At 49.4% G+C, this 26,591-nt stretch overlaps 1 protein-coding gene across 1 annotated transcript in view; it reads left to right on the top strand.

The window, feature by feature from the left end:
* The window catches only part of DDX1 (DEAD-box helicase 1), a 223,644-nt gene that overhangs the window by 183,605 nt on the left and 13,448 nt on the right, over window positions 1-26,591 (top strand). Inside the window, exons 17-19 of the mRNA XM_030198848.1 lie at window positions 7,216-7,404; window positions 15,968-16,019; window positions 18,878-19,024. Coding sequence (XP_030054708.1) covers window positions 7,216-7,404; window positions 15,968-16,019; window positions 18,878-19,024 — 388 coding nt within the window. The remainder of the gene's footprint in view (window positions 1-7,215; window positions 7,405-15,967; window positions 16,020-18,877; window positions 19,025-26,591) is intronic.

The raw sequence follows: 26,591 nt of genomic DNA, 5'->3' as shown, positions 1-26,591 counted from the left end.
AAAATTCTAAATCGTTAAAGTCCCTAACGATTTTAAAATAACGAAAAATGCACCAAAAAAAAAAGTCACACATGCTGAGATCGGTAGTGAAACGTACAATGTATCAAAGAATCACAATACACATCGTTAATCGGCCCCCAAATCATGCGCAGAGCAGCCAAGCGTTATGTTAGCTGCTCTGCGCATGCCACAAACAGTCAAAACACAGTCAAATCGCAAGCACATGGCTCCCAAATAAAAACAAAAATAAAAAAAAAAGGGTCGGGAGGGGCAAGGGCGCTCATCAGGAGCGTCCTGTACAGACGGCCTTGCCCCCCCCCCCCCCCGCTGCTCCCCACTTTCCGCCGCTCCCCCCACCCCGAAAAAGCAAAATTCTAGCAGCCCCTGCCCCCCTCCCTTCCTCACTACTCTCTCACCTCAGCTCCGCCTCCCGACATCCTCCGTCCGTGCCCCGCCCCCTTTTGGGGTCGTCGCCGCCATTCCTCTCCTCCATCGGGCCCCCCTTCCTCTTACCGGGCCCGTGCAGCGCCTCTCTCCTCTGTCCGAAGGCGCTGCACGGGCAAGAAGAAAGCTGAATCAGCTGATGCCTGCCTTCGCCTAGCTTCGATAGAGCGTCTTTCTCCTCCTGGGCCCGCCCCTGTCTGACGTCAGTAACCTACGTAGGTTACTGACGTCAGACAGGGGCGGGCGCAGCAGGCGAAAGACGCGCCATCGCGAAGGCAGGCATCAGCTGATTCAGCTTTCTTCTTGCCCGTGCAGCGCCTTCGGACAGAGGAGAGAGGCGCTGCACGGGCCCGGTAAGAGGAAGGGGGGCCCGATGGAGGAGGGGAATGGCGGCGACGACCCCAAAAGGGGGCGGGGCACGGACGGAGGATGTCGGGAGGCGGAGCTGAGGTGAGAGAGTAGTGAGGAAGGGAGGGGGGCAGGGGCTTCTAGAAGTTTGCTTTTTCGGGGTGGGGGAGCGGCGGAAAGTGGGGAGCAGCGGGGGGGGGGGGGGGGGGGGGCAAGGCCGTCCGTACAGGACCCTCCCGATCCTTTTTTTATTTTTATTTTTTTATGTGTTTTCTGAGGTCCTTTGGACCAATCACAGCGCTTTTAGCTCTGCTAATGCGCTGGGATTGGCTCAAAGTTTGTTTATTTTTTCACTTAACACTTTTTCCTGGCACAGAGCTGTCCTAACGAGAGGTCCAGACCTCTCGTTAGTTTTCCTGCCTTTTTCCTGCGTAAAGGCAATCGGAAAAGGTTAGTGCATGTCGTTTCAATGGGGTTTTCACACTAATTGCTCATCTCCATTCCGTTTTCGTTAGCTGCTGGCTTCCTCGGTAAAAGCCCTTTGATGCATGCAACGGATCAAATTTTCCTCGTTGGAGAGTCATTAAAGGCTCATTTAGCTTTAGTGCATCTGCCTCATAGTACTTCAGCTCTTATCTTCTCATTCTGTATCTCCTCTTAAATAATTAAGGAGAAATGAGGTAAACTTGTTAATGCCTCTTTTTTTTTTTTTTATCTCCTCATCTTTCTACTGTCTCTTCTCAACAGGAGCAGTTAACTGTAATCTAATTGTGATCTAGGTTTGTCCAAGATACAGTGACTCTCCTGCAGGGACAGGTCACTCCAGCTCCCAGCAGTGCTCCTGCCACTAAACTTACTTTGAGTTGCTCACAGCCACCTCCAACTTGCCTTTCCCCAGTCTCCACAAGAGATGATTGCTCTCCCTGTTGCACCCTTCTCCCGGGAATAGCTAGACTCTCCTTTTAAATTGGTGTTCACACAGTTGAGGCCTTTTTCTTAGGTCTAAGATGTTTGTTTATTTTACATTTTGCTGTACTGCCCTCTCTGAACAAGCAAGTCAGGGCGGTTTACAATAAAAACTAAATAACATAAAAACTGGCCATTGTTTTCCCTTCAGACACTCTGCCAACACCTCCCTTACATCAACATCCTCGATGCATGGGAATCATCCATGCGGCAGTGATTTCTCTCGTTCTCTACAACATATTTCTGAATGAGAGCCTTTGAGGTCCTCGAGATCTCCTATGCCGGCACACCACTTTCTCAGCTGGTACCGATTCCTACTCCTACAGGAGGAAATCTAGGCTATGCTCAAAGAGGAGGTCTCAGGACTATTGTATACACAGTCTATTCAGGTTTACAGGGTGCTTGCGCCAGCCTTAGCTCAGCCGATAGATTCATTGGAGAGATGGTCACGGGAGAGGTCTTACACACGGGCTTGACGTTGACCTTCGGAGTCACTGCGAAACCGGCTGACGCATGTGTTGACATTGGCAGAGGAGCTTTCTCCAGCTTCTGGGACTCATCTGCCTCAACACACACACCTCCAAGTACTTCCTAAGAGTTGTACTTTCAATAGTGAGACCTCTCCTGGGAGATGGAGCAGGACTCACAGGACCTCCAGCTGAGGAGTCCTGTGGTATCCCATTTGACTCTTCTGCACCGCCTGAGATAAGTCTCTTCCAGAAAGTATATCCATTCCTGGCTTTATCCATGAGATGGCCCAAGCCATTCTAGATTATGATTCTCCTCCTAGAGTGATAATTGTTGTTCCACTTCATACAGTCATGAGGACTACTCTGTTCAAAAACTGGGAGACTCCATGCTCCAAAAAAGAAAATTGATACAATGTATAGGATATAGAATTGCACTAGGTTTGAAAAAATGCAATTACCTTATCATTGCTTATTTGTGGAGTCTGCTTTGAAACATACTTGCTGTTCAAGATCTCATATTTCTGCCCCTCCAGGTAGAGAATCTAGAACATTAGACTCTTTTGGCAGGAGAATATTGCAAGCCTCTATGCTAACCAAGCACATATTAGATTATCAACTTTATTCCACAGTTTACTTCAAGTTTCTAATACAGAATAATCTCCTTGCAGACTTACATAAATACATAAGTATTGCCATACTGGGGCAGACCAAAGGTCCATCAAGCCCAGCATCTTGTTTCCAACAGTGACCAATCCAGGTCACAAATACCTGGCAAGATCCCAGAAAAGTACAAAACATTTTATACTGTTTATCCCAGAAATAGTGGATTTTCCCCAACTCCAATTGAATAATGGTCTATGCACTTTCCTTTAGGAAGCCGTCCAAACCTTTTTAAAACTCTTCTAAGCTAACTGCCTTTACCACATTCTCTGGCAACAAATTCTAGAGTTTAATTACATGCTGAGTGAAGAAAAACTTTCTCTGATTCGTTTTAAATTTTCTACTTTGTAGCTTCATTGCATGCCCCCTAGTCCTAGTATTTTTGGAAAGCGCGAACAGACGCTTCACGTCCACCCATTCCACTCCACTCATTATTTTATAGACCTACCACTACTACTACTACTTATCATTTCTACCTCTATCATATCTCCCCTCAGCCGTCTTTTCTCCAAGCTGAAGAGGCCTAGTCGCTTCAGCCTTTCCTCATAGGGAAGTCGTCCCATCCCCTTTATCATTTTCGTCGCCCTTCTCTGTACCTTTTCTAATTCCACTGTTTGGCTCATTTTCGAAAGAGAAGGGCGTCCATCTTTAGACATAAATCGGAAGATGGATGTCCTTCTTCTAGGTATAATCGAAAGCCGATTTAGGGCATCCCCAAATGCACTTTGTTGCAAGGACGGCCAAAGTTCAAGGGGGCGTGCCGGAGGCATGGTGAAGGTGGGACTTGGGCGTGCCTAAGACTTGGATGTCTTTGAGCCATAATCAAAAAAAGCAAGGACGTCCTAAAGTAAAACTTGGACATTTTCACCCGGACGTGTTTTTTTTTTTTTTTTTACAAATAAGGCACAAAAAGGTACCCAAAATGACCAGGTGACCACTGGAGGGAATCAGGGATGACCTCCCATTACTCCCCCAGTGGTCACTAACCCCCTCTAACCCTCAAAAAAAATATCTTTAAAAATATTTTGTGCCAGCCTCAGATGTCATGCTCAGGTCCATGACAGTGCATGCAGGTCCCTGGAGCAGTTTTAGTGGGTACTGCAGTGCACTTCAGAAAGGCAGACCCAGGCCCATACCCCCCCTACCTGTTTGTGGAGGAAACTGCGAGCCCTCCAAAACCCACCACAAACCCTCTGTACAGTGGTGTACAGTAGTGGGTTTTGGGGGGGCTCAGCACACAAGGTAAGGGAGTTATGTACCTGGGAGCATTTTATGAAGTCCACTGCAGTGCCCCCTAGGGTGCCCGGTTGATGTCCTGGCATGTCAGGGGGACCAGTGCACTACAGATGCTGGCTCCTCCCACATCCAAATGGTTTGCATTTGGACATTTTTGACTTGGACGTCTTTGGTTTCAAAAATCGCTGTAAGTCAAAGATGTCCAAATTTAAGGATGTCTTTGATGGTATGTTCGAAACGGAAGATGGACATTAATCTTTTTTCGATAATACGGTTTTCCCCGCCTCCGGATGTGGACGTTTTACAAAGACATCCAAATCCACACTCAGACATTTCTTTTGAAAATGCCCCTCTATATCTCCTACACGTGTGTTCAGGCTGGGCCAACCCTTGATAGTTGTTTCACGGCTTGCAATGTAAGCCATGGTGGCTCCAGTAGCCGATTTCCACTCTGCCTCCATTGAAGAAATTTGCAAGGGGGCGACATGGACTTTTATCCACTCTGCCTCCATTGAAGAAATTTGTAAGGGGGCGACATGGATTTTTATCCACACTTTCACTGTTCACTACAGTCTGGAGTAGCATTCTAGGCGGGATAGCTGGTTTGGACAAGTAGTCCTGTAAAATCTTTTTACTACTTCAATGTCACCCTTTTTTCCACCAGGCTTGTTAGTTCCCAAGATGATGATTATATTTGTGAGTCTGGCAGCTAGTGAGTCCAACATGTGAGAATATCATGCTTGCTTGTCCTCGGAGAAAACAGTTACTTACCTGTTACAGGTGTTCTCTGAGGACCTCAGTCATATATTTTCACATCCCTCCTGCCCCCCCTTGGAGTTGTCTTAGCTTTAGTATTATATTGCTTGTCCCATGCTCAGGCGTCAGGCACCCCATGCTTGCACGGTGGGGGCACTGCCTCACTGTTTTAAAGTGACGGTGCACTATGGCATTGTCTGCACTGGGCTCTGTGGTTGACATTACCCACATGTGAGAACATATGCCTTCTGTCTTTGAACATCTGCTACAGTTAAGTAACTTTGCTATCTGCGTACGGTTCAAGAAGAACAAAACATGCTTGCTGACAATATAAAACACAGTGTAGAGAAATAAGTTTTGTGCAATCGTTGGATCTTCCTTTCGTGCTAAATTCTGTTTAAACAAGGGTGAGCATGTGCAGAACTTGTCTTTGAAAGAACACAGGCACTGTCAACACTAGAGGCAGCACTTCGTAATCCAAGAGAGGAGGTATGGCTATATTTTTCTTTCCCCTACATTGTGTGGTCTGCAAGCATGTCTTGTATCATTTGTCTCAAATTTTCTGCCTACCCTTGTGCTTTGTTGTGATACCATATATTGAATCAATATGAAAATTATCAAAAGCTGATGTATATGAGTCATTATACATCAGCTTATTCAATTTGACATGTCGAGCGCATTCGACATGGTAAACCACAACATACTACTGAGACTCCTGGGCCACTTCGGGATGGATGGAAACGTACTTAATTGGATCAAGGGCTTTCTAACCACCAGAACTTACCACAAGTAAAATCAAACGCAAACATACCACCACCGTGGAAAGCACCTTGTGGAGTACCTCAAGGATCACCATTATCACCAATACTCTTCAACGTGATGATGATCCCATTGGCAAAGTCCTTGTCCAATCGAGGTCTCAACCCATTCATCTATGCAGATGATGTAACAATCTACATTCCCTTCAGACATGACGTGACAGAAATAATCAATGATGGCCTGAACATCATGGACTCTTGGGCAAACTCAATCCAATTGAAACTGAACACTGAAAACACACACTGCCTCATCCTCTCATCTCAACATAACCCATTACAAACCCGCAACCATAAGCACCCCAGGACACACACTCCCTACTTCAGACAGCTTAAAAATACTCTGCGTCACGATTGATCGCAACCTCTCGAGAACCAAGTAAATACTGTAATAAAGAAAATGTTCTATGCAATGTGGAAACTCAAAATGAATAAAACCTTTCTTCCCGAGGGAAACTTTTAGAAACCTAATAAAATAAATGTTCCTAAGCCTTGCAGACTACTGTAACGGAATCTACGCGGGATGTAAAGTACAACTCACAAAAAAACTCCAAACCTCCCAAAATAGAGCAGCCAGATTGATATACGGCAAAACTCGATTCGAAAGTGCCAAACCCCTACGAGAAAAGTTGCACTGGCTCCCAATAAAAGAACGGATCATCTTCAAAATCTGCACTTTGGTCCACAAAATAATCTACGGCGTAGTCCCAGGCTACATGACAGACCTCATAGATCTACCAACCAGAAACAGAATCGAATCATCACGCTCATACCTAAACCTACATTACCCAAATTGTAAAGGCCTAAAATACAAAACAACTTACGCGTCTAGCGTCTCCTACATAAGCGCACAACTATGGAATGGACTCCCAAATGCTGTGAGAACAATTCTTGACCACTTAAACTTCAGGAAATCACTAAAAACTCACCTCTTCAAAAAGGCCTATCCCACAGATCCAATGTAAATCCTCACACCCAGCAACACAGCATAACTAACGATCGTACTGGACAATTTATAATCTTCACTTCCTTCGACCCCATGATGTCTCATCCACACCTAACTCATCTAACCACAATATAACTTTGTATTTGTTATCAACCGAATTGGCAAACGCTACTACGGTATTATGTAAGCCACATTGATCCTGCAAATAGGTGGGAAAATGTGGGGTACAAATGTAACAAATAAAAATTATACGAGTCAGCTCAGTCTTCGAATATATCTCGTCTCAGAAGCTCATACACATCATCTGTGGATAAAGAAATATGTTTCCAAAGAATCCAATTTTGTTTTTCAAGATAGTATTGCTTAGTATTGTCACTAATCATGTCTGCAAATTAATTCCAAAATATGTTATATGGCTTCCTGATTTCTGTAATGCTTGCAACTGAAAAACAAAACATTGTGAGATCAAAAATTATGCTACTTTCACATAGAAAAGCAGCAGTGTTTTGGTGATTCTTCTGAATAACATTTCCTGTTTTAGAAATCAAAAATACAGGCAGAATTTTGTTTTTAGGTGATTGTCTGCTCTGCAACTCTCCACTCCTTTGATGTGAAGAAATTGTCAGAGAAGATTATGCATTTCCCAACATGGGTGGATCTAAAGGGCGAGGATTCAGTGCCAGAAACTGTACACCATGTTGTTGTTCCTGTGAATCCCAAAACTGACAAACTGTGGGAACGGCTTGGCAGAAATCACGTGAAAGTAAGCATTATATGGCTAGTCTGTGTTAAAAGATGGGGTGGTTGAGTTATGTCTTCATTTAATTAAGTGGACTATTGCGTTTGAATTCTGTTGAATTCTGTTTTATGACTATGAATTTTGCCTTGAAAGATTAGTGTTTAAATAATAATGCTAATGTTGACACAACACAGGAGCCAATGTAAAGCATGGAAGGTTTGGTGCACAGCTTAGCATGGGTTCTCCACACAGTTTCCTGCATTGTTATGTCTACAAGTTTAATGCAGAAAATATCAAAACATTGTATGGATATCACATTATTCATTTAAATCCAGTTAGAGGCCTACCAAATTTTGGTTTTGGTTACTGTGCCAAAACTAGCACAAAATCTTTTTTCTGCCTGTTTGGTTTTGGCCAATAGGCTACGGTCATGGTTTTGATTTCAGCCAAAACTGACACTGTTTTTGGTGGAAGCCAAAATTTTTGTTTTTGTCCTGTTTGTCTGTTTCCTCTTCCCCGCCCACCTGTAGGTAGAGGCTGTCTGAAGTTAGGTTTCGGATTTAGAGGCTGACCGAAACTGTATAATGTTTAATAGTAGTAGTAGTAGTATTGTTGTTTATTTTTTTGTCCTTTTCAGTTTCAGCAAAAACCAAACTAAAACCGTTACCAAAAATGCAGCTGAAACGTATCACCTGGTTTTGACTTCAAAAGTAAAGATTGGTTCACATAACCAATGAGTTCACTGGGGATTGTCAGAGCTTGCAGGCCAGAGCTAGGATTACCCTCCAGACCTAGGAGCTGCAAACACAGGCTGACAACTGCAAGAGCAATTTTAACAAGGACTTCTCAACAAGTCTGGCACACTTAGGTTCCCAAGTCAATGCAGATGTTGTTAAATATCTTCTGAGACTGAAACTTTGTGAGAAGGTGTTAAAAAAACAAAACAAAAATCATCAGTCATCACCAGGTTTTTATGCTTACCCAAACTGCGCACAAGTAACGAGAGAAAGTAGCATTGAGATGTTTCCCGTTTTGTATTTAGTTGTAAAACTGATTATGGACAAAAGCCCTTTGATGTTACTGAATATAAGAACTATATGCTCTGAAAAATTACAATCAAGAGCAATACATTTCTCAAATTATTTTCTAAAATAAATCCTAATAAATATACACACTTGATTTCATTGTAATATAATTTCCCTACTAACACTATAAGCTGACCAGTACTTGTGCTTGAAAACAATCACTCTTTAGATTGCCACTAGAAGTAATGGCAGCCATTTTGAAAGCAGAGCAGACATGAGCAAGAACGACTGGGGACCACGCCTGCCCTGACTACACCCCTTAACTGCCAGGGATTGTAAGATAGGCACATGGGGGGCAACTCCTGTTGGGGGGGGGGGGGGGGGGGGAGGGGGGAGACAAACATAAGAGAGCACAAATTTTCAGCTTCCATTGAGAACACAGGGTCAGTTTCTACCAAAACCACGGCCGTAGCCTTTCAGCCGAAACTGGGAAGAAAAAGAATTTTGGCCAGATTCGGTGCCAAAATCTTGTAAAGGCCCTGGTCTACTAGTGATTTTGGGGCAGGAGAGTCCCGAGTTGCTCCTGCCCCTGTCCACTGTGCTGGAAAAATAGTGGTTGCAACTTCCCACAGTAGCCTTATGAGACTGCCGCAGGAAATTGCAGCCACTATTTTTTCAGCACAGAGGAAGGGAGCAGGAGCAATTCGGGATTCCATATCATCATGCTGATCAATCCATAGACTGGTGGGTTGTGTCCATCTACCAGCAGGCGGAGATAGAGAGCAATCCTTTTGCCTCCCTATATGTGGTCATGTGCTGCCGGAAACTCCTCAGTATGTTCTCTATCTCAGCAGGTGGTGGTCACACACAGCAGCAGCACTGGCTAGGTCTCCAAGCCTAATTTTTAGGTTTTGTTGAGTGCCTGGGGTTGAGGGCTCTTCTTGAGCAAGTGCAAACCTGGTGGTGCCAGGTCCCTCCTTTTCTCCCCCCTCCCGCTGGCTCTGTTTAAAAAAAAAAAAAAATTTTGGACGTCCTTAAGGGCGTTTATTTCAACGTTTATTTAAACATTTATTGCAGCTACTCACTGGGACACCGGTTCGTTACAGCTCGGAGCGAGAAGCAGGTAATTTTTACCTTTTTGTAGCGGGCAGGGGGTTCCCCGATCGATCTCCACGTGGCCTATGGCGTCGGAGGGCGAGGGCGTGAAGAATCGCTCCCCGGACCGCGTGTGCGCTTCTAGCGGGGATGCGGGGGTCTTAAAGTCTGATTTGCCCTTGTTGGGTGTCAGTTTGGAGGCCGGTCAGTGTCCCGGTTCTTCCTCCGGTGCGGCGGTTTTTCCCGCCATAAACGCCCATCCCCCACTGCTCGCCTCCGCCATCTTGGCAGGCCACTCTGCTCGGACGGCTTCTTCTTGGGCTGCCCTTGAGCTGGGAGACGTTAATGCCATGGCCGCCCTTGATTTGGGCGACGGCAAAAAAGCGGCTAAAGTTAAGCGCCGTTCTTCCCGCGCGGCTCCTTCGCGGAGTGTCGCGCCGGACGCCATCTTGGATGCGCAGCATGTTTCTCCCCCGCTCTTGTGAGCGCCGGTTGAGGGTGCGTCTAGGGCTGTGGCCCAGGCTGCTGAAGTGCACAGTCTGGGGGGGGGTTTCTCCCCCGAGTTTATTTTGCTGCTGCATCAGACCTTCCTTATGCAAAACGCTGCCCCTGCTCCCTTGTCCGATAAAGGGGTTGAGGCCCCCGGAAGTAAACGCCCTCAGGTGGATTCCCAGGCCTTAGAGGACTCTGTCTCCTCTGATGTAGATGAGGGCAGCGTATCTGAGTTCTCCCAACGGTCCTTTGGGGATTCGTTGGAGGAGACGGATTCCCGCTCGGATGGAGCGGATGACCCCTCTGCAGCGCGGATCTTTCGCTCAGAGGATTTGCCCAACCTGTTAGTGCAGGCCATGAGCATTTTGAAGATTTCCTCTCTGGAGAACATCTCTCCCTCAGCCCCTGTTGGCTCCGCCATTATGCTGGGGACGAAGCGCCCGCCTAGAACCTTCCACGTGCATGATGCCATGCACACCTTAATTTCGGCTCAATGGGATGTCCCGGAAGCGAGCCTCAAAGTGGCTAGGGCTATGTCCCGCCTCTATCCTTTGCCTGAAAGTGAACGGGAGGCTTTTCTTTGGCCTACCGTGGATTCTTTAATCACTGCGGTGACTAAGAAAACGGAGTTGCCGGTGGAAGGTGGCACGGCCCTAAAGGACGCCCAAGACAGAAAATTGGAGGCGGCCTTAAGGTCGTCCTTCGAGGCGGCTGCCTTAAGTTTGCAGGCCTCAGTTTGCGGCTCCTATTTGGCCAGGGCGTGCCTGACGATTGTGCAGCGGGCTTCCCCCTTGTATCCTTCCTTGAGGGCTGATTGGCCGGCCCTGGAATCGGGCTTGGCTTATTTGGCAGACTTACTGTATGATGTCTTGAGAGCCTCGGCTAAAGGTATGGCTCAGACAGTCTCTGCGCGGCGGTGGCTTTGGCTGAAGCATTGGTCTGCTGACCATGCCTCTAAGTCCCGCCTGGCTAAGTTGCCTTTTAAAGGCAAGCTGCTCTTTGGGGTTGAGCTGGACAAAATTGTGACCGATCTCGGCACGTCTAAGGGCAAGAGGTTACCAGAGGTCAGGGCTCGGGTCAGTGCTCGCCCCGGTAACTCCAGAGGACGGTTTCAGGAAGCCCGTCGGTACCGCCCGGGCAAGTCGGGCTCCTCTGCCCCCTCTTCCTTCAAGAGGAACTTCTCCCCCAAGCAGCATTCCTTTCGCAGAGACCGCCGTCCCGGAGGTGCACCCTCCGGTCCTCCCCCAGGGTCTCGTACCCAATGACGGGGTCCTGGCCCAGTGCAGATTGGAGGACGTCTGTCCTCGTTTCTGGGCGAGTGGACCAGGGTAACTTCAGATGCTTGGGTGCTGGAAGTCATCAGAGACGGCTACAAGCTAGAGTTCTGCCGACCCTTAAGAGACGGGTTTGTACTCTCTCCCTGCAAGTTTCCGGTCAAAGCTGTGGCAGTGAAGCAGACCTTGGACAATCTGATCCGCCTAGGTGCGGTCGTTCCGGTGCCAGAAAATCAGCTTGGCAAGGGACGTTACTCCATTTACTTTGTGGTACCAAAGAAAGGAGGTTCTGTACGGCCTATCCTCGACCTCAAAGGGGTCAATCGGTCCTTGAAAGTTCGGCACTTTCGCATGGAGACTCTCCGCTCTGTTATAGCGGCAGTGAAGGCAGGGGAGTTCCTGGCATCCTTGGACATCAAGGAAGCGTACTTGCATATTCCCATCTGGCCTCCTCATCAACGCTTTCTGCGTTTTGCAGTCCTGGGCCGACACTTCCAGTTCAGAGCCCTCCCGTTCGTGTTGGCTACTGCTCCGCGGACCTTCTCCAAAGTAATGGTGGTCATCGCGGCCTTCCTGCGGAAGGAAGGAGTACAAGTCCATCCTTACCTGGTCGACTGGTTGATCCGAGCCCCCTCTTATGCAGAGTACGGCAAAGCTGTCGACCGGGTGATTGCTCTTTTGAGCTCCCTGGGGTGGATCATCAACTGGGAGAAAAGCCAGCTGCGCCCGACTCAGTCCCTGGAGTATCTGGGAGTTCGATTCGACACCCAAGTGGGCAGGGTGTTCCTGCCGGACAATCGGATTGTCAAACTTCAGGCTCAGGTGGACCAGTTCCTAGTAGCCTCTCCTCTTCGGGCTTGGGACTATGTGCAGCTGTTGGGCTCTATGATGGCCACGATGGAAGTAGTGCCCTGGGCCAGGGCTCATATGAGACCACTGCAACACTCTCTGCTGCAGCGCTGGACTCCGGTGTCGGAGGATTATGCTGTGCGCCTTCCCTTGGACCCAGCAGTGCGCAAGGCGCTGAGCTGGTGGCTGAAGACAGACAAGTTGTCTGCAGGGATGCCTCTTGTGCCCCCGGAGTGGTTTGTCGTCACGACGGACGCCTCTTTGACGGGCTGGGGAGCCCACTGCATGGGAAGGACAGCGCAGGGGCTCTGGTCTCCTGCGGAGGCAAAGTGGTCTATCAACCTCCTGGAACTCAGAGCCATTCGGTTGGCGCTTTTGGAGTTCCTCCCGGTACTGGCGTTGAAGCCAGTACGGGTCCTGTCGGACAATGCCACGGCTGTGGCCTATGTCAACCGCCAGGGAGGTACCAAGAGCGCCCCTCTAGCCAAGGAGGCCATGGATCTATGCCAGTGGGCGGAAGCGAACCTGGAACAGCTGTCAGCGGCCCACATTGCCGGAGTCATGAATGTCAAGGTGGACTTTCTCAGTCGCCATACCTTGGATCCCGGAGAGTGGCAGTTATCAGCTCAGGCGTTCTTGGACATCACGAAGCGCTGGGGCCAGCCGAGCCTAGATCTGATGGCGTCATCGGCCAATTGCCAACTGCCGCGCTTTTTCAGCAGAGGACGGGACCCTCGATCTCTGGGAGTAGATGCTCTTCTCCAACAGTGGCCGACACAGGAGCTTCTCTATGTGTTCCCGCCCTGGCCCATGTTGGGCAGGGTGCTAGACCGGGTGGCAAAGCATCCGGGCCGGATAATCCTGGTGGGTCCGGACTGGCCCAGACGTCCCTGGTATGCGGACTTGATCAGGCTCTCAGTGGACGACCCTCTGCGACTGCCAGTGGAGCAGGGTCTGTTGCATCAGGGTCCCGTGGTGATGGAGGATCCCTCCCCCTTTGGTCTTACGGCCTGGCTATTGAGCGGCAGCGTCTGAGGAAGAAGGGCTTCTCAGACAAGGTCATCGCCACTATGCTGAGAGCGAGGAAGCGCTCTACTTCTACTGCTTACGCCAGGGTTTGGCGTACCTTTGCAGCGTGGTGTGAAGCAGGCTCACTTTCTCCCTTCACTGCTCCAATTTCTTCAGTGCTGGCGTTCCTGCAAGAAGGTCTGGAGAAAGGCCTGTCGCTCAGTTCCCTTAAAGTCCAGGTAGCGGCTCTGTCTTGCTTCAGGGGCCGCCTGAAGGGTGCTTCCCTGGCTTCGCAGTCAGATGTGGTGCGTTTTCTCAAGGGAGTTAATCACCTGCGCCCTCCTTTGCTCAGTGGTGCCTGCGTGGAATCTCAACCTGGTGCTAAGAGCCTTGCAGAAGCCGCCTTTTGAACCCTTGTCGAGGGCATCTCTGAAAGACCTGACGTTGAAGGCAGTCTTTTTGGTGGCTATCACTTCAGCCAGAAGAGTTTCCGAGCTCCAGGCACTCTCATGTCGAGAGCCTTTTCTGCAGTTCACTGAGGCAGGAGTGACTATTTGCACAGTGCCTTCCTTCCTACCCAAGATTGTTTCTCGCTTCCATGTGAATCAGCAGCTCTGTCTCCCTTCCTTTCGTAGGGAGGACTACCCAGAGGAATACTCTGCTCTCAAATATCTGGATGTGAGACGAGTCATCATCAGATACTTGGAAGTGACCAATGATTTCCAGAAGTCGGATCATCTGTTTGTCCTGTTTGCAGGTCCTTGTAAGGGTCTGCAGGCTGCTAAGCCTACAGTGGCAAGATGGATCAAGGAAGCCATTGCAGCGGCTTATGTGGCCGCGGGGAAGGTGCCGCCTATCCAGCTGAAGGCTCACTCCACTAGAGCTCAGGCGGCCTCGATGGCAGAGGCCGGGTCCGTCTCCTTGGATGAGATATGCAAGGCGGCAACTTGGGCATCGGCCCATACCTTCTCCAGGCATTACCGCTTGACTGTGGCTGCTCAGGCGGAGGCCCGGTTTGGAGCTTCAGTGTTGCGGTCAGGGATTTTAATGTCCCGCCCTGGGTGAGTACTGCTTCGGTACATCCCACCAGTCTATGGATTGATCAGCATGATGATATGGAAGGTAAAATTATGTATCATACCTGATAATTTTCTTTCCATTAATCATAGCTGATCAATCCATAGCCCCTCCCAGATATCTGTACTGTTTATATTCTGGTTGCATTTCAGGTTCAAGTTTAGTCTTCAGTTCCTGTTCAGGAGGATTCTTCAAGAGTTGAGACGAGTTTGTGTTACAGTGAGCTGCTGCATTCCTCTCCCCTCCGTTTTACGGGGCTGGATTGAGACATAAATTCTGCCGGCGCTCCCTCCCGCTTCGTGCGGCTGTAGGGCAGCTTTGTACCCCTCCCGCTTCGGCGGTGTTAGGGTCAGTCAGCTCCTCCCGCGGTTGCGGTTGCAGGATAAGCCAGATCCCCCCCGCATCAGCAGGGTGGTGTCCCTCCCCCGCTCCGCGGGGATGAGCTGGACGGATTCCCCTCCCCCACTTGTGTGGGGATGAGCTGGGTTAATGCCCTTCCCCCGTTTCGGCGGTGGTGAGCTGGGCAGAGTGTCCCTTTGTGGGTGTAATTCTCTAAGTGCTGAGTGCTGCGGATGGAGCTTGGATATCGACATACTGAGGAGTTTCCGGCAGCACATGACCACATATAGGGAGGCAAAAGGATTGCTCTCTATCTCCACCTGCTGGTAGATGGACACAACCCACCAGTCTATGGATTGATCAGCTATGATTAATGGAAAGAAAATTATCAGGTATGATACATAATTTTATCTTCTCCTGCCCTGAGGACACTGCTAGACCACCAGGACCTTTACAAGGTAAGCCTGGGGAGGGCCTACCCTCAAGTGGGGGGGGAGAAAGGAGGGCACAGTGGTGGGTGGCCTGAGGGGGGAGGAGCATATTTTCTATCAGAGGGAGTGGGGAGAGACTGGCCTGTGGGGACAGTCTCTGTTCCAGTTCTGGCTGCAACTCGGGACTCTCCTGCCCCAAAATCACTACTAGACCAGGGCCTTTACAAGATTTCTGGTCAGTTTCAGCACCAAATCTGGCCAAAGTTCTTTTTCTTCCCAGTTTCAGTTGAAAGGCTACGGCCTTCATTTTGGTTTAGGCAGAAACTGACCATGTGTTTTCAATGGAAGCAGAAAATTTGTCCTTTGTTATATTTGTCTCTCCCCCCCCACCCCAAACAGGAGTCTTTAATGCCTAGTTTTCTAACACAGGCAGTTTACTGTGTGGTTTGGGGTGGATAAAAGTTAGCTTGGTGTTTTGTGCCCATTTTTTCTTGTCCCAACATGAATTGCCTGCAACGTTTTTCTTATTTGAAGGGAGTTGGGTGGACAGTGTAGTGAATGTGCAATCCCACTGACCCCCAGGACTAGTTGTACAACTGTCATACTACTAACACTAACACCCTCATCCCACATTCGCTGGAGCCACTTAAATGTTTAGGTACTATATGATCATGAATACAAACTCTTAATCCTTGTGATTACTCTTGCCTTAATTGCTTTTACTGTGTCTGAAAGCGCACACACACTTGTTTCTTAATTGCCTTGTACATCTATTTGTGCTATGTATGAGCATGTTGCAATGTACTGGTGTAAAATATAGTTTCCAACTGGTCTGTACTCCACCTTGAACTTAAAGGTTAAGCCGACTAGAAATGCTGACATTAAATTAAATGAAGCAGCGACAGAAAGAGGTGGAGGAGGGAGCAGAAGTGATCAGTGAAATGGCTGCTAATTCTAATTTTGCCTACAGGTTGCTAATTGTGGTTTTTATTTTTAGACCGATGACGTTCATGCAAAGGATAACACAAGACCTGGTGCTAATAGTCCAGGTAACAATAATAATGCATTGCTACATACATAGGGCACATTATGATGTGGTAAAATATTTTTTTTGCATTCATAAATACTACAACCAAACTAGACCTATTTACAATAGAAGTTTTAATGAAAAATAAGGTTCCTTGTTCCCCAGATTGGTCCAGGACCAATGGGTTATGTCCCCAACCAGCAGACAAGGACAGATGGCAAGATTTTGTGAGCCACACCCCTATAACAGCACCTTGTAGATTGCGCTCACCAGTATAGTCTGTCTCCAGCAGAAGATGATCCATGTAAAATGCAGCTGGCTTTGAACTCATCCAGTGGGGGTTGCTGCTGGGCCCAGCAGGAGAGTTGGTCCTTGAGAGGGAAAAGCCCATGATCCTGCCAGGCTCCCTGTAGGTTTTGGGGATATTACCCTCAGTCTTTCAAATGTGGCCTGTTGCCTTCTTCCTCTTCCATAGCTCCCACCACCAAGCCACAATTTAAAGAAATAAATACATTTGAAGGTAAGAAGGCTGTGGGGACCAGTGTCTTCCATGTGGAGAAGGGTAAGGGTCATGCATTTGATATACCGCCTTTCTGTAAGTGGTGTAGCCATTGGGGGGGGGGGGGTCCTGGGTCCCCTTACCTTCGGATTGGACTCCCTCTGCTTTCATGGTTGGCGGGATTGCCAAGTCTTGCCAGCTGAAGATGTCTCCCAGGCCTGAGACGCACCTGTGCTGAACTAGCAATACTTAATTCAGCAGGTGTGCTTCAACTGTTAGGCTGGCTCTCCCACACCTGCTCAGTTACACCTGATGAATTAAGTTCTGCTCATTCAGCACAGATGTGACTTGAGCACGAGACATCTTTGGCTGGCGGGGCTTGGAATCCCCACCAGCAAAGATAATATTTTACTGCAGTTGGGGCGGGGGGGAAGTGGGCAAGTATATTGGGTCACCTCAGTCCACTTTTGAGAACCTCTAAAAATGGACTTCTGTCTACACCCTTGTTTTCTGTGGTACAGGCAGTAAGAGGGCACAGTATTGTTCCGGTCGTGCCTTGGGACAACAAGAGGGAGCTCCTGTTTGCAGCTGTCTCTGGAGCTGGCACTACTTATTTGTTTTGCATTGGGAGCAGGCCACAAGTATAGCAGTTAAAGTGGGCCCTGTCCATAAGGATAGAATGCAGGCCTGCCATGGGGGAGCAGCGTCATGGGCAGATCGAGGTCTGTCGGCATCTGGGGATGAGTAAAAGCCCCAAAAGGTTTGTTCCAGGAGAAAGGAAGGTCTCTCTGCACTGACAATTGCAGAGGTGGGACCTAACTGCCTCTCAGGGTGGCATAGAAGGGGCTGAAAATGTGGGAATGTAGCCATTTTGGAACCTTTATCACTCAGGCTGGCAGCCCCTGCTCTTCTGGGTGCAGATTCTGTGGGATAGTTTGTTGTTCCAGGGAGGATCCATTACAAGACCTATGGCTATGACACAGGAAAAATGTCTGCTTGAGGCAAGCCCCTAGAGTTTGTTCTACTGTTCCCTTAAGAGTTTTTACAGTCTGAAAGGACTCTAAATGGAGTTCGTCTAGGGCACTCTGAAGGTTCCAGGGCTGGACACACAGGAGTTTGTGCAAGCTAAGTGGCCTCGTGTGGAACCAGGTATTCATGCAGGTGTAGTAGGTATTTTTCTGTCCCTGGAAGTTTTGTACCTGAGGCAATGAAGATGGAAGTCTGAGAAGACAGATTTGCCTGGAGGTAAGCTTGGTATATGTTGTAGATGCTTTGTATGATCTTATTAGAACCTTGGCCAGACCTACAGTGGTTGTGGTCTCAGCTAGGCACATGCCATAGGTCAAGAACTGGGCAGTAGATATGGCCTTCAAGAAAGTTGGTTAAGTATCTGGAGGAAGCAAAGCCCAAGAGGTTTCTGAAAGATAAGCCCAATACTGCCTTCTGGGGTGCAGCAGATTGATCTAAGTTCCAGAATGTACATTGTTACTGGCTGAGCAGAAAAAGGTCCTTGCATCGCTTCATTTCCATTCTAGGTCAATTGGTAGGCTACCTCAAACCAAGGGACCCCCCCCCCTTTACATATAAGGCTGTGGTGGAGTTAAGGCAAGCATGGGCAGGAATCACAGATCACCATATAGTGGCAATATTCAGTATATCCCTAACGATTATGTATGAAAAGACTTGCATGCTCATTATCTCTATTGTATGCAAATCTCTCATGCATCTTCACTAGGAATAATCTGAAAACCTGATCTATTGGTGACCCTTGAAGATGGAGAGACCAAGTTTAGTCATTGAAACATAGGGCCCTGTTTACTAAGCTGCACTATAGGGGCACTAACTAAATTTTTAGCATGCTAAAAATTAGCGTGCACTAATGCTAGAGACACCCATATATTCTTATGGGTGTCTCTAGCGTTAGCGCATGCTAAAATGTTAGCACGCCTACAGCATGGCTTAGTAAACAGGGCCCATAATTTGACCAGAGGTAGAATTTGCATATAATTTTGTACTCAAAGGTTCTAAAGCTATGTACGTTGTCACCTTGGGAATTTCGAAATAAAATTAATTTGTGTGTCTTTCCTTCCCTTCACCTAACTCCCACTTTTCATAACTGGTGAAGCCGTGTGCATAGTTGTATATGTAGTAGGGGGAAGGGTAAATATTCAAACTACATTTTTATTTACTACATTTATATCCTGTCTTTATCCAAGGCGGGTAACAGTATTCACATATGTAGTCTTGAGCACATAATTTGTATATGTAGAGGTGAATTGGCCACGGAGAATTTTATGAATACTTCTCTCAAATTTATGTTGTAGGTACATGTAACCTTAACTTGATTATAGGGCTGAAAATCCTTTCTGATTTATTTTCAGAAATGTATTCTGAAGCCATTAAAATTCTGAAGGGAGAATATACTGTTCGAGCAATCAAAGAACACAAGATGGATCAAGCAATAATTTTTTGCAGAACAAAACTAGACTGTGATAATATGGAACAATATCTCATCCAACAAGGAGGAGGTAAGTTTTATTTTTCTTCTGCTTTAAAATGTACTACTTATTTTGGAAACAGAAAAGGATAGCAGATGAAGACCATGTGGCCTGTCTAGTATGTTCTCCATACCATCAAATCTCTTCCCCATGGAAGTGGTGGAGAAAAAATTCAAGAAGGCATGGCAAGCACAGAGGATCTCTAACGGAGAGGAAGAGGTAGTAGTAGCCTGTTTCATTCATCCACCACACTTCTCTAAAGAAGTAGATTACTCCTGAGTCTTATCTCCTATCCTTCAGCACATGCCCCTTTATTCCAGAGCTTCCTTTCAATTGAAGAAGGCTCGCCTTCAGTGCATTTGGCTGCTGAGGTGTTTTAATATCTCTGTTGTATGCCCCCTCTTTCTTTTTTTCCATTTTTTGCGGGATCTATGCAGCCTCTTCAAGCTGGGCATATTTTGGACCATATATATGTGTTGGTAAGGTTTCTGACTGTATTGTAACTCCTGGGCCACAGGTGCCTTTTTTTTCTCCAACGTTTGTTCTTTCAGTGCATCAAGCTGTTACGTCCCTCACCTGTTCGACGCTCCTTCCGGCTAAGTCATTCCTCAGCTTCGTTGTTGTCTTAGGAGGGTCTCTTTCAGTTTTCTAAGTCTGGCAGCCGCCATCTGGGTTGGATCAAGGACAGCAGCCATCTTGGTTAGCTCAGGAGGGGGCAGCCATCTTGGAGTAACAAGGTTAGGAAGGAAGCCCATATTTGGACGAAGGCACCTCTGCTGATGGGGGCAGCCATCTTGAATCAGCTGCACATACTTGAGCCTAATTCCTCCACTACTTTAAGCCCTGCCTTCAGTCCTTCGTTGCTTCGGCCTCATTTGTTCTGAGGAGTTGCTGTCGGAGTGTTGTTCACCGACTTTCTTCTGTTCCTGTTTTCCTGTGTACCGGACCTTGGCTAGTCTTCTCGGATTACGCTTGTTTGCTGCCTGCCTTGACCCTGGACTGAATTGACTGCTCTTTGCCTATTGGAGTTCTGGTTCTGGACTGTTTCCTGCTATCCTGGTCAGTGGCTGTGCAACCCCGCCGGTTCCAGAAGTCCTGGTGGCTACCTGCAGCTGGGAGCTCAACTCCCGGTGAACGGTGGTCGCTTCCCAGGTGAAGTTAGGGGTTATCTGGCTGCCTGACCGAGTGCGGTGTCACTCCATCTCTGCCGTGCTCAGTCGGGGCACAGGGGCTCACTACTACCGGGTCATAACAGTAGGCCGAAGCCATGAGCTCGCCAGACAGGTCCGAGCTGTCTCACCTGGCTCAGGTTCTCCACCAGCAGCAGGAGCAACTAACCCGCCTATCCAGCGCCTTGCAGGAGGTCTGCAGTCAGCTACCAGGACTCCAGCGGCAGGCAGCTGTGGCCCCTCCAGGCTCTAGAGCGGAGGCTTCCGCTGCACGTCTGCGACTTCCAGAGCCACTTCGCTTTGACGGTACTTCCGCAGCTTGCCAGGGGTTCCTGAACCAGTGTCAGATCCTGTTTGAGCTGCAACCGGAGGCTTTCCCGTCTGACAAAATAAAGGTGACCTACATCATCTTCCTGCTTTCCGGTGCCGCGCTGGCTTGTGCGTCCCCGCTGTGGGAACAGCGGAGTCCGGTTCTGGCAAACCTGGAGGAGTTCTTGCGGCAGTTCCGGATGGTATTCGACGTTCCTGGCCGACCTTCTTCTGCCTCAGGGGAGCTGCTGCGGATCCAGCAGGGCTCCGGGTCAGTTGGGGCGTATGCCGTCCGGTTCCGTACCCTGGCCGCGGACCTCAGGTGGAACCAGGAGGCCTTAACAGCCATTTTCTGGCAGGGTCTGGACGGCCAGATAAAAGATGAATTGGCTGGCAGAGAGATTCCCACTACTTTGGATGCCCTTATTGCACTCTGCACACGAATCGATATCCAGTTCCAGGAGCGAGCCCAAGAGAGGGCCACGCAGCCGGCACCGCAGAGATCCAGAGGCCTTCCCCGCCGCCCAGAGATGCCCAGATCCTTCGAAGAGGGTTCAGAAGGAACCCTGTCCGGGGAGGAGAGGAATCATCGACTCCAAAACCATCTATGTTTGTATTGTGGGGAGGCCGGTCATTTCTCGGGCAGCTGCCCAAACAAGCCTGAGAGGTCGGGAAATGCCCCGGCCCGAGCCCCATGAAGGGAGTGGCTCTGGGCCGGTTGGCCTCCATTCTGGACAATTTGCTCTCCGTTCCTGTCCTGCTCCAAGACGAGGAACATCAGGTTTATACCAGGGCCCTACTGGATTCCGGGGCCGGAGGGAACTTTATCGACGCAGAGTTCCTGGCGCAGTTGGGGAGTTCCACGGTGCCCTGTCAGCCTGAGCTTCGGGTCACCTCCATCCAGGGGGATAGTCTTCCCCGGACTATCACTCGGATTATCTCACCTATACATCTGCAGGTGGGGGCTTTACATCAGGAGAAGATCCAGTTCCTGGCTCTCGCCCGAGCCATCCATCCGGTGATTTTGGGATTGCCCTGGCTCCGTCTGCATGCCCCTGTGATCGATTGGGCCACCGGAGAGATCGGGCAATGGGGCTCCCGATGTGTCCAGCACTGCCTCCAGCAGGTCAAGCCCCCTCTGCCGCTCTGCTCTGCTCCGCTCCAAGCACCGCAAGAGGGCTTGCCCGGGCTGCCCAAGGACTACCAGTATTTTCGGGACGTGTTCAGTGCACGGGCGGCTGACATGTTACCGCCTCACCGGTCTTTTGACTGTGCCATAGACCTCCTGCCGGGAACCGATCCGCCCCGAGGGCGCCTGTACATCCTGTCCCGTGAAGAGTCCCGTGTTATGAGGGAATACATCCGAGAGAATCTCCTCAAGGGCTTTATCCGGGCCTCTACTTCACCTGCAGGGGCCGGGTTCTTCTTCGTGTCAAAGAAGGACAGGTCACTTCGCCCCTGCATCGACTATCGGGGCCTGAAGAAGATCACGGTGAAAAACCGGTACCCACTTCCTCTCATTCCGGAGCTGTTTGATCGCCTCCAAGGAGCCTGGATTTTCACCAAGCTGGATCTGCGCGGGGCCTACAACCTGGTGCGGATCCAGGAGGGGGATGAGTGGAAGACGGCGTTTAACACTCATGAGGGTCACTTCGAGTACCGGGTGATGCCGTTTGGCCTATGTAATGCTCCCGCGGTGTTTCAGAATTTTGTCAACATCATTTTCCAGGATCTGCTTTACACCTCCGTGATCGTGTACCTGGATGACATTCTGATCTTCTCCACCTCGCTGTCACAGCATGTTGACCACGTCCGCACGGTGCTCCAGCGCCTTCGGGAGCACCGGCTGTATGCCAAGCTGGAGAAGTGTTCTTTCGATAAGAAGAGTCTGCCTTTCCTGGGATATATTGTCTCTGCCACTGGATTGCAAATGGACCCTGGGAAACTGGCTGCAATCCGTGACTGGCCGGCTCCCCAGAGTCTGCGGCCCTTGCAGAGGTTCCTGGGATTCGCCAACTACTACCGGCAGTTTATCAAGGACTACTCCCTTATCACGGCTCCTTTAACGGCCCTCACACTGAAGGGTGTGGATGTTAAGAACTGAACGCCAGAGGCGGTTGCTGCATTTTCCACCCTGAAGGAGGCGTTTCTTTCCGCACCGGTTCTCCGCAGTCCGGATCCTACCCAGCCTTTCGTGGTGGAAGTAGACGCCTCAGCCTTGGGGGTAGGGCCGTGCTCTCCCAGACATCTGCTGCCGGGAAGAAGCATCCCTGCTTCTTCTTTTCCCGCAAGTTTATCCCCGCGGAGCAGAACTATACGGTTGGGGATTGGGAGCTTCTGGCGCTTAAGTTAAAGTTTGAGGAATGGCGCTACTTGCTGGAGGGAGCAGCACATCCGGTGAGGGTGATCACTGACCATAAGAACCTACTCTACCTCCAAAATGCCACCAGATTGAATCCACGCCAGGCCCGGTGGTCTCTGTTTTTTGCTAGATTCGACTTCCGCCTGATTTTTAGGCCGGGGGAGAAGAACGTCCAGGCGGATGCCCTGTCCCGCAGTTTTGAGGCTCCTGGGGACCAGGAGGAGCCCTATCCCTTGCTGAACCCAACCTGCATTCCCGCTATACCCGGGGCTAGTGCCACGTGCCAGAAGGCAGTACCCGTGAGTCTTCGAAGGAGGGTGCTACGCTGGGGGCATGCTTCCGAATTCGCCGGACACTTTGGGTTCCGCAAGACTCTCCATCTGATCTCCCGAGCATACTGGTGGCCCCGGATGGCACAGGATGTGCTGCAGTACGTGTCCACCTGTCCAGTGTGCGCCCGAACTAAGAGCTCTCATCAGAAGCAGTGGGGTTTGATGCAGCCCATGCCGGTACCGCAGCAACCCTGGGAGGACCTGTCCATGGATTTCATCACTGATCTGCCGGCCTCCCAGGGTTACACTGTCATTTGGGTGGTGATCAACCGGTTTTCCAAGATGGCCCACTTTGTGCCTATGAAGACCTTACCCACGGCTGCCAGGCTTGCCTCCAGTTTCATCACCCACATCTTAAGGCTCCATGGATTGCCCCAAAGGATCATAAGTGACTGAGGCTCCCAGTTCACCTCTCGTTTTTGGAGAGCATTGTGTTCAGCCTTTGGGGTAACCACGCTCTTCTCGTTGGCGTACCATCCGCAAACCAGTGGGATGATGGAAAGGGTCAACCAGACGGTGAAGGCGTTCCTCCGGGCTTACTCGAACCAGCGCCAGGATGACTGGTCCTCCTTGTTACCCTGGGCTGAGTTCACCTACAATAACAGTCTACATTCAGCTTTCCAGACTACACCTTTCAGCACCATCTATGGGCGTCATCCATGTCTGCCTCCACCCATTTCGCCCGCAGAGGTCCCACCTCAGGTACAGCCCACAGTCCGAACTATACAAGAGACATGGAAGAAGGTTCAGGAGCAGCTGCGTCAGGCAGCAGTCAAGGCCAAGGAAACATACGACCGCAGGAGACAAGCTGCTCCCACGTTCCAGCCAGGAGAAAAGGTGTGGCTCAGTACCCGGTACCTGAGACTGCGGCTACCATCACTCAAGTTTGCTCCCCGCTTCATCGGCCCGTTTGCGGTACGCTCCAGGATTGGAGCGGTGACTTACCGCTTGCAACTAGCCACTCAGCTCAGAGTGCACAGTGCGTTCCACATGTCTCTGCTGAAACCTTTCCGTAGGTCCAAGTGGCATCCGGAGCCCAAGAAGGTGGTTGCGCCAGAGAGTGATCCTGGCCCCGAGTACGAAGTAGACCGGATCCTGGACTCGAAGCTGCGTGGTGGGAAGTTTTTCTACCTGCTGTCCTGGAAGCACTTCAGACCAGAAGACAACTCCTGGGAGCCACCAACCAATGTCCATGCTCCGGGCCAGGGAGAAGAGGGGGCTTTTCGGGGGGGGGGGGGGGGGGGGGGATACTGTTACGTCCCTCACCTGTTCGATGCTCCTCCCGGCTAAGTCATTCCTCAGCTTCGTTCAAGAGGGACAAGGTTCAATCTTAGGAGGGTCTGTTTCAGTTTCCTAAGTCTGGTAGCCGTCATCCGGGTTGGATCAAGGAAAGCAGCCATCTTGGTTAGCTCAGGAGGGGGCAGCCATCTTGGAGTAACAAGGTCAGGAAGGAAGCCCATATTTGGACGAAGGCATCTCTGCTGATGGGGGCAGCCATCTTGAATCAGCTGCACATAATTGAGCCTAATTCCTCCACTACTTTAAGCCCTGCCTTCAGTCCTTCGTCCTCATTTGTTCTGAGGAGTTGCTGTCGAAGTGCTGTTCACCGACTTTCTTCTGTTTTTGTTTTCCTGTGTACCGGACCTTGGCTAGTCTTCTCGGATTACGCTTGTTTGCTGCCTGCCTTGACCCTGGACTGAATTGACTACTCTTTGCCTATTGGAGTTCTGGTTCTGGACTGTGTCTGTTTCCTGCTATCCTGGTCAGTGGCTGTGCAACCCCGCCGGTTCCAGAATTCCTGGTGGCTACCTGCAGCTGGGAGCTCAACTCCCGGTGAACGGTGGTCGCTTCCCAGGTGAAGCTAGGGGTTATCTGGCTGCCTGACCGAGTGCGGTGTCACTCCATCTCTGCCGTGCTTAGTCGGGGCACAGGGGCTCACTACTACCGGGTCATAACACAAGCCTATATTCTGCAAAGGTCTCCTCAGCATACCTGCCTTTCTCAGTGGCAATTGAAGGTTTCTGGGTCCTTGTAAGGTTCTTAGCCTCTGCAGTTGGATTCTGTGAGTGAAAAAAGATGTTTTGAACCCATCTCTGAAGCAGATTCTTTGGCTCCTCTATCTTCCCCTCAGTGTACATCAGGCTTGGCAGGAGCTTCACTACCTTCTGTTTTTCTGTGGGAGTTGAGAAGGGTTGGGATTATGACTGATACTTGCAACATTTGTTTTCCCCAAGGAGGACTTAAATTCCTTTATAGCAAAGGCTCTGAATGTTTATTGGTCAGAGTCACAAAACCTCAGTTTCCACTCCTGGGGTGGCTAGCGCACTGGAAGCTGCCTAAAGCGTTCTCTGTACATGAGGCTATGCACATGCACATTTTGACTCTGTTGACCACCCCAGATTCCAGTCTTAGGGCAGCCTGGGCCACAACTCACTTTTCTTCTATTGCTCAGTACAAGCTTGGGAGGCTTACATTACCGTAAGTTGATTCTTTGGTGGCTGCAGGCACAAAAAAACAACAACCTTGCTGGGGGAGGGTGGAATGGCTTTAAAGGATATACAGGATGGGACATTGGAGTCTTCTTGACCTTGCCTGGCTCTCCCCACTCTGCTGACCACGGCCGCATGGTGTGGTTGAGCTTAACAGCTGCTCCCAGATCACAGTCTAAGGGCCATACCTGTTTGAGCTCAGAGCTTGGCTCCACAGCCCCCAGTCGCATTTCTTAGTGTTGCTGTGTGTGGCTTTTTATCTCGGTCTTGCAGGGCCTTGGCTGAGGGGTGTGGGTCCCTATTACCCCACCCTTCTTGCCTGTTCACCCTGTTTGGGTGTATTCCCTATAGGCTCCCCCTGTAGCTCCCAGGCATTCCAAAAATGCTCACTTTGGCAGCACAGATATCAAATAATAATGATAATACTTACAATAATTAATTCAATTACTTGGCTAGCTTCATGCCCTTTGTCAGGGCTAATGCTATTGTAATGTACTCAGTAGGGCATTTCCCTCTTTGTGCACCCAGAGGGCTGGGGACAGCAGAGATGCTGCAGCCCCAAGCCAAAGTAGGCTAGGGTAGTCAAACTCCTCTTACTGACTTACAAGTGCATTCACTGTACAGCTCCTCAGTACCTCTCCACTCTTATCACTTCTTACACTCTTCCCCAGGAACTCAGTTCATTGGGTAAATCTCTCTTATTCTAATTAATCTACTCTGCAATTTATAGACCACACAGATCCCAGCTGGAGATTCAAAGCGGTTTACAAATTAAGAAACTCATAACTAATGAAGCATTACAATATAAAAAAAAATAAATAAAAATTATACCAAAAATTTTCCTAACAAAAAAGTTTAGTTTTCTTCGTAAATACATATAATTCTGTTCATCATGAGTTTGTCTTGGAAGAGCATTCCAAGCTAAAATTGCTCGAT

The sequence above is a fragment of the Microcaecilia unicolor genome, chromosome 3 (genome assembly GCF_901765095.1).
Source record: "Microcaecilia unicolor chromosome 3, aMicUni1.1, whole genome shotgun sequence".
In the NCBI taxonomy this organism is placed as follows: Eukaryota; Metazoa; Chordata; class Amphibia; order Gymnophiona; family Siphonopidae; genus Microcaecilia; species Microcaecilia unicolor.
The sequence above is the reverse complement of the archived record's forward strand: the minus strand, read 5'-3'. Positions and strand labels throughout refer to the sequence as shown.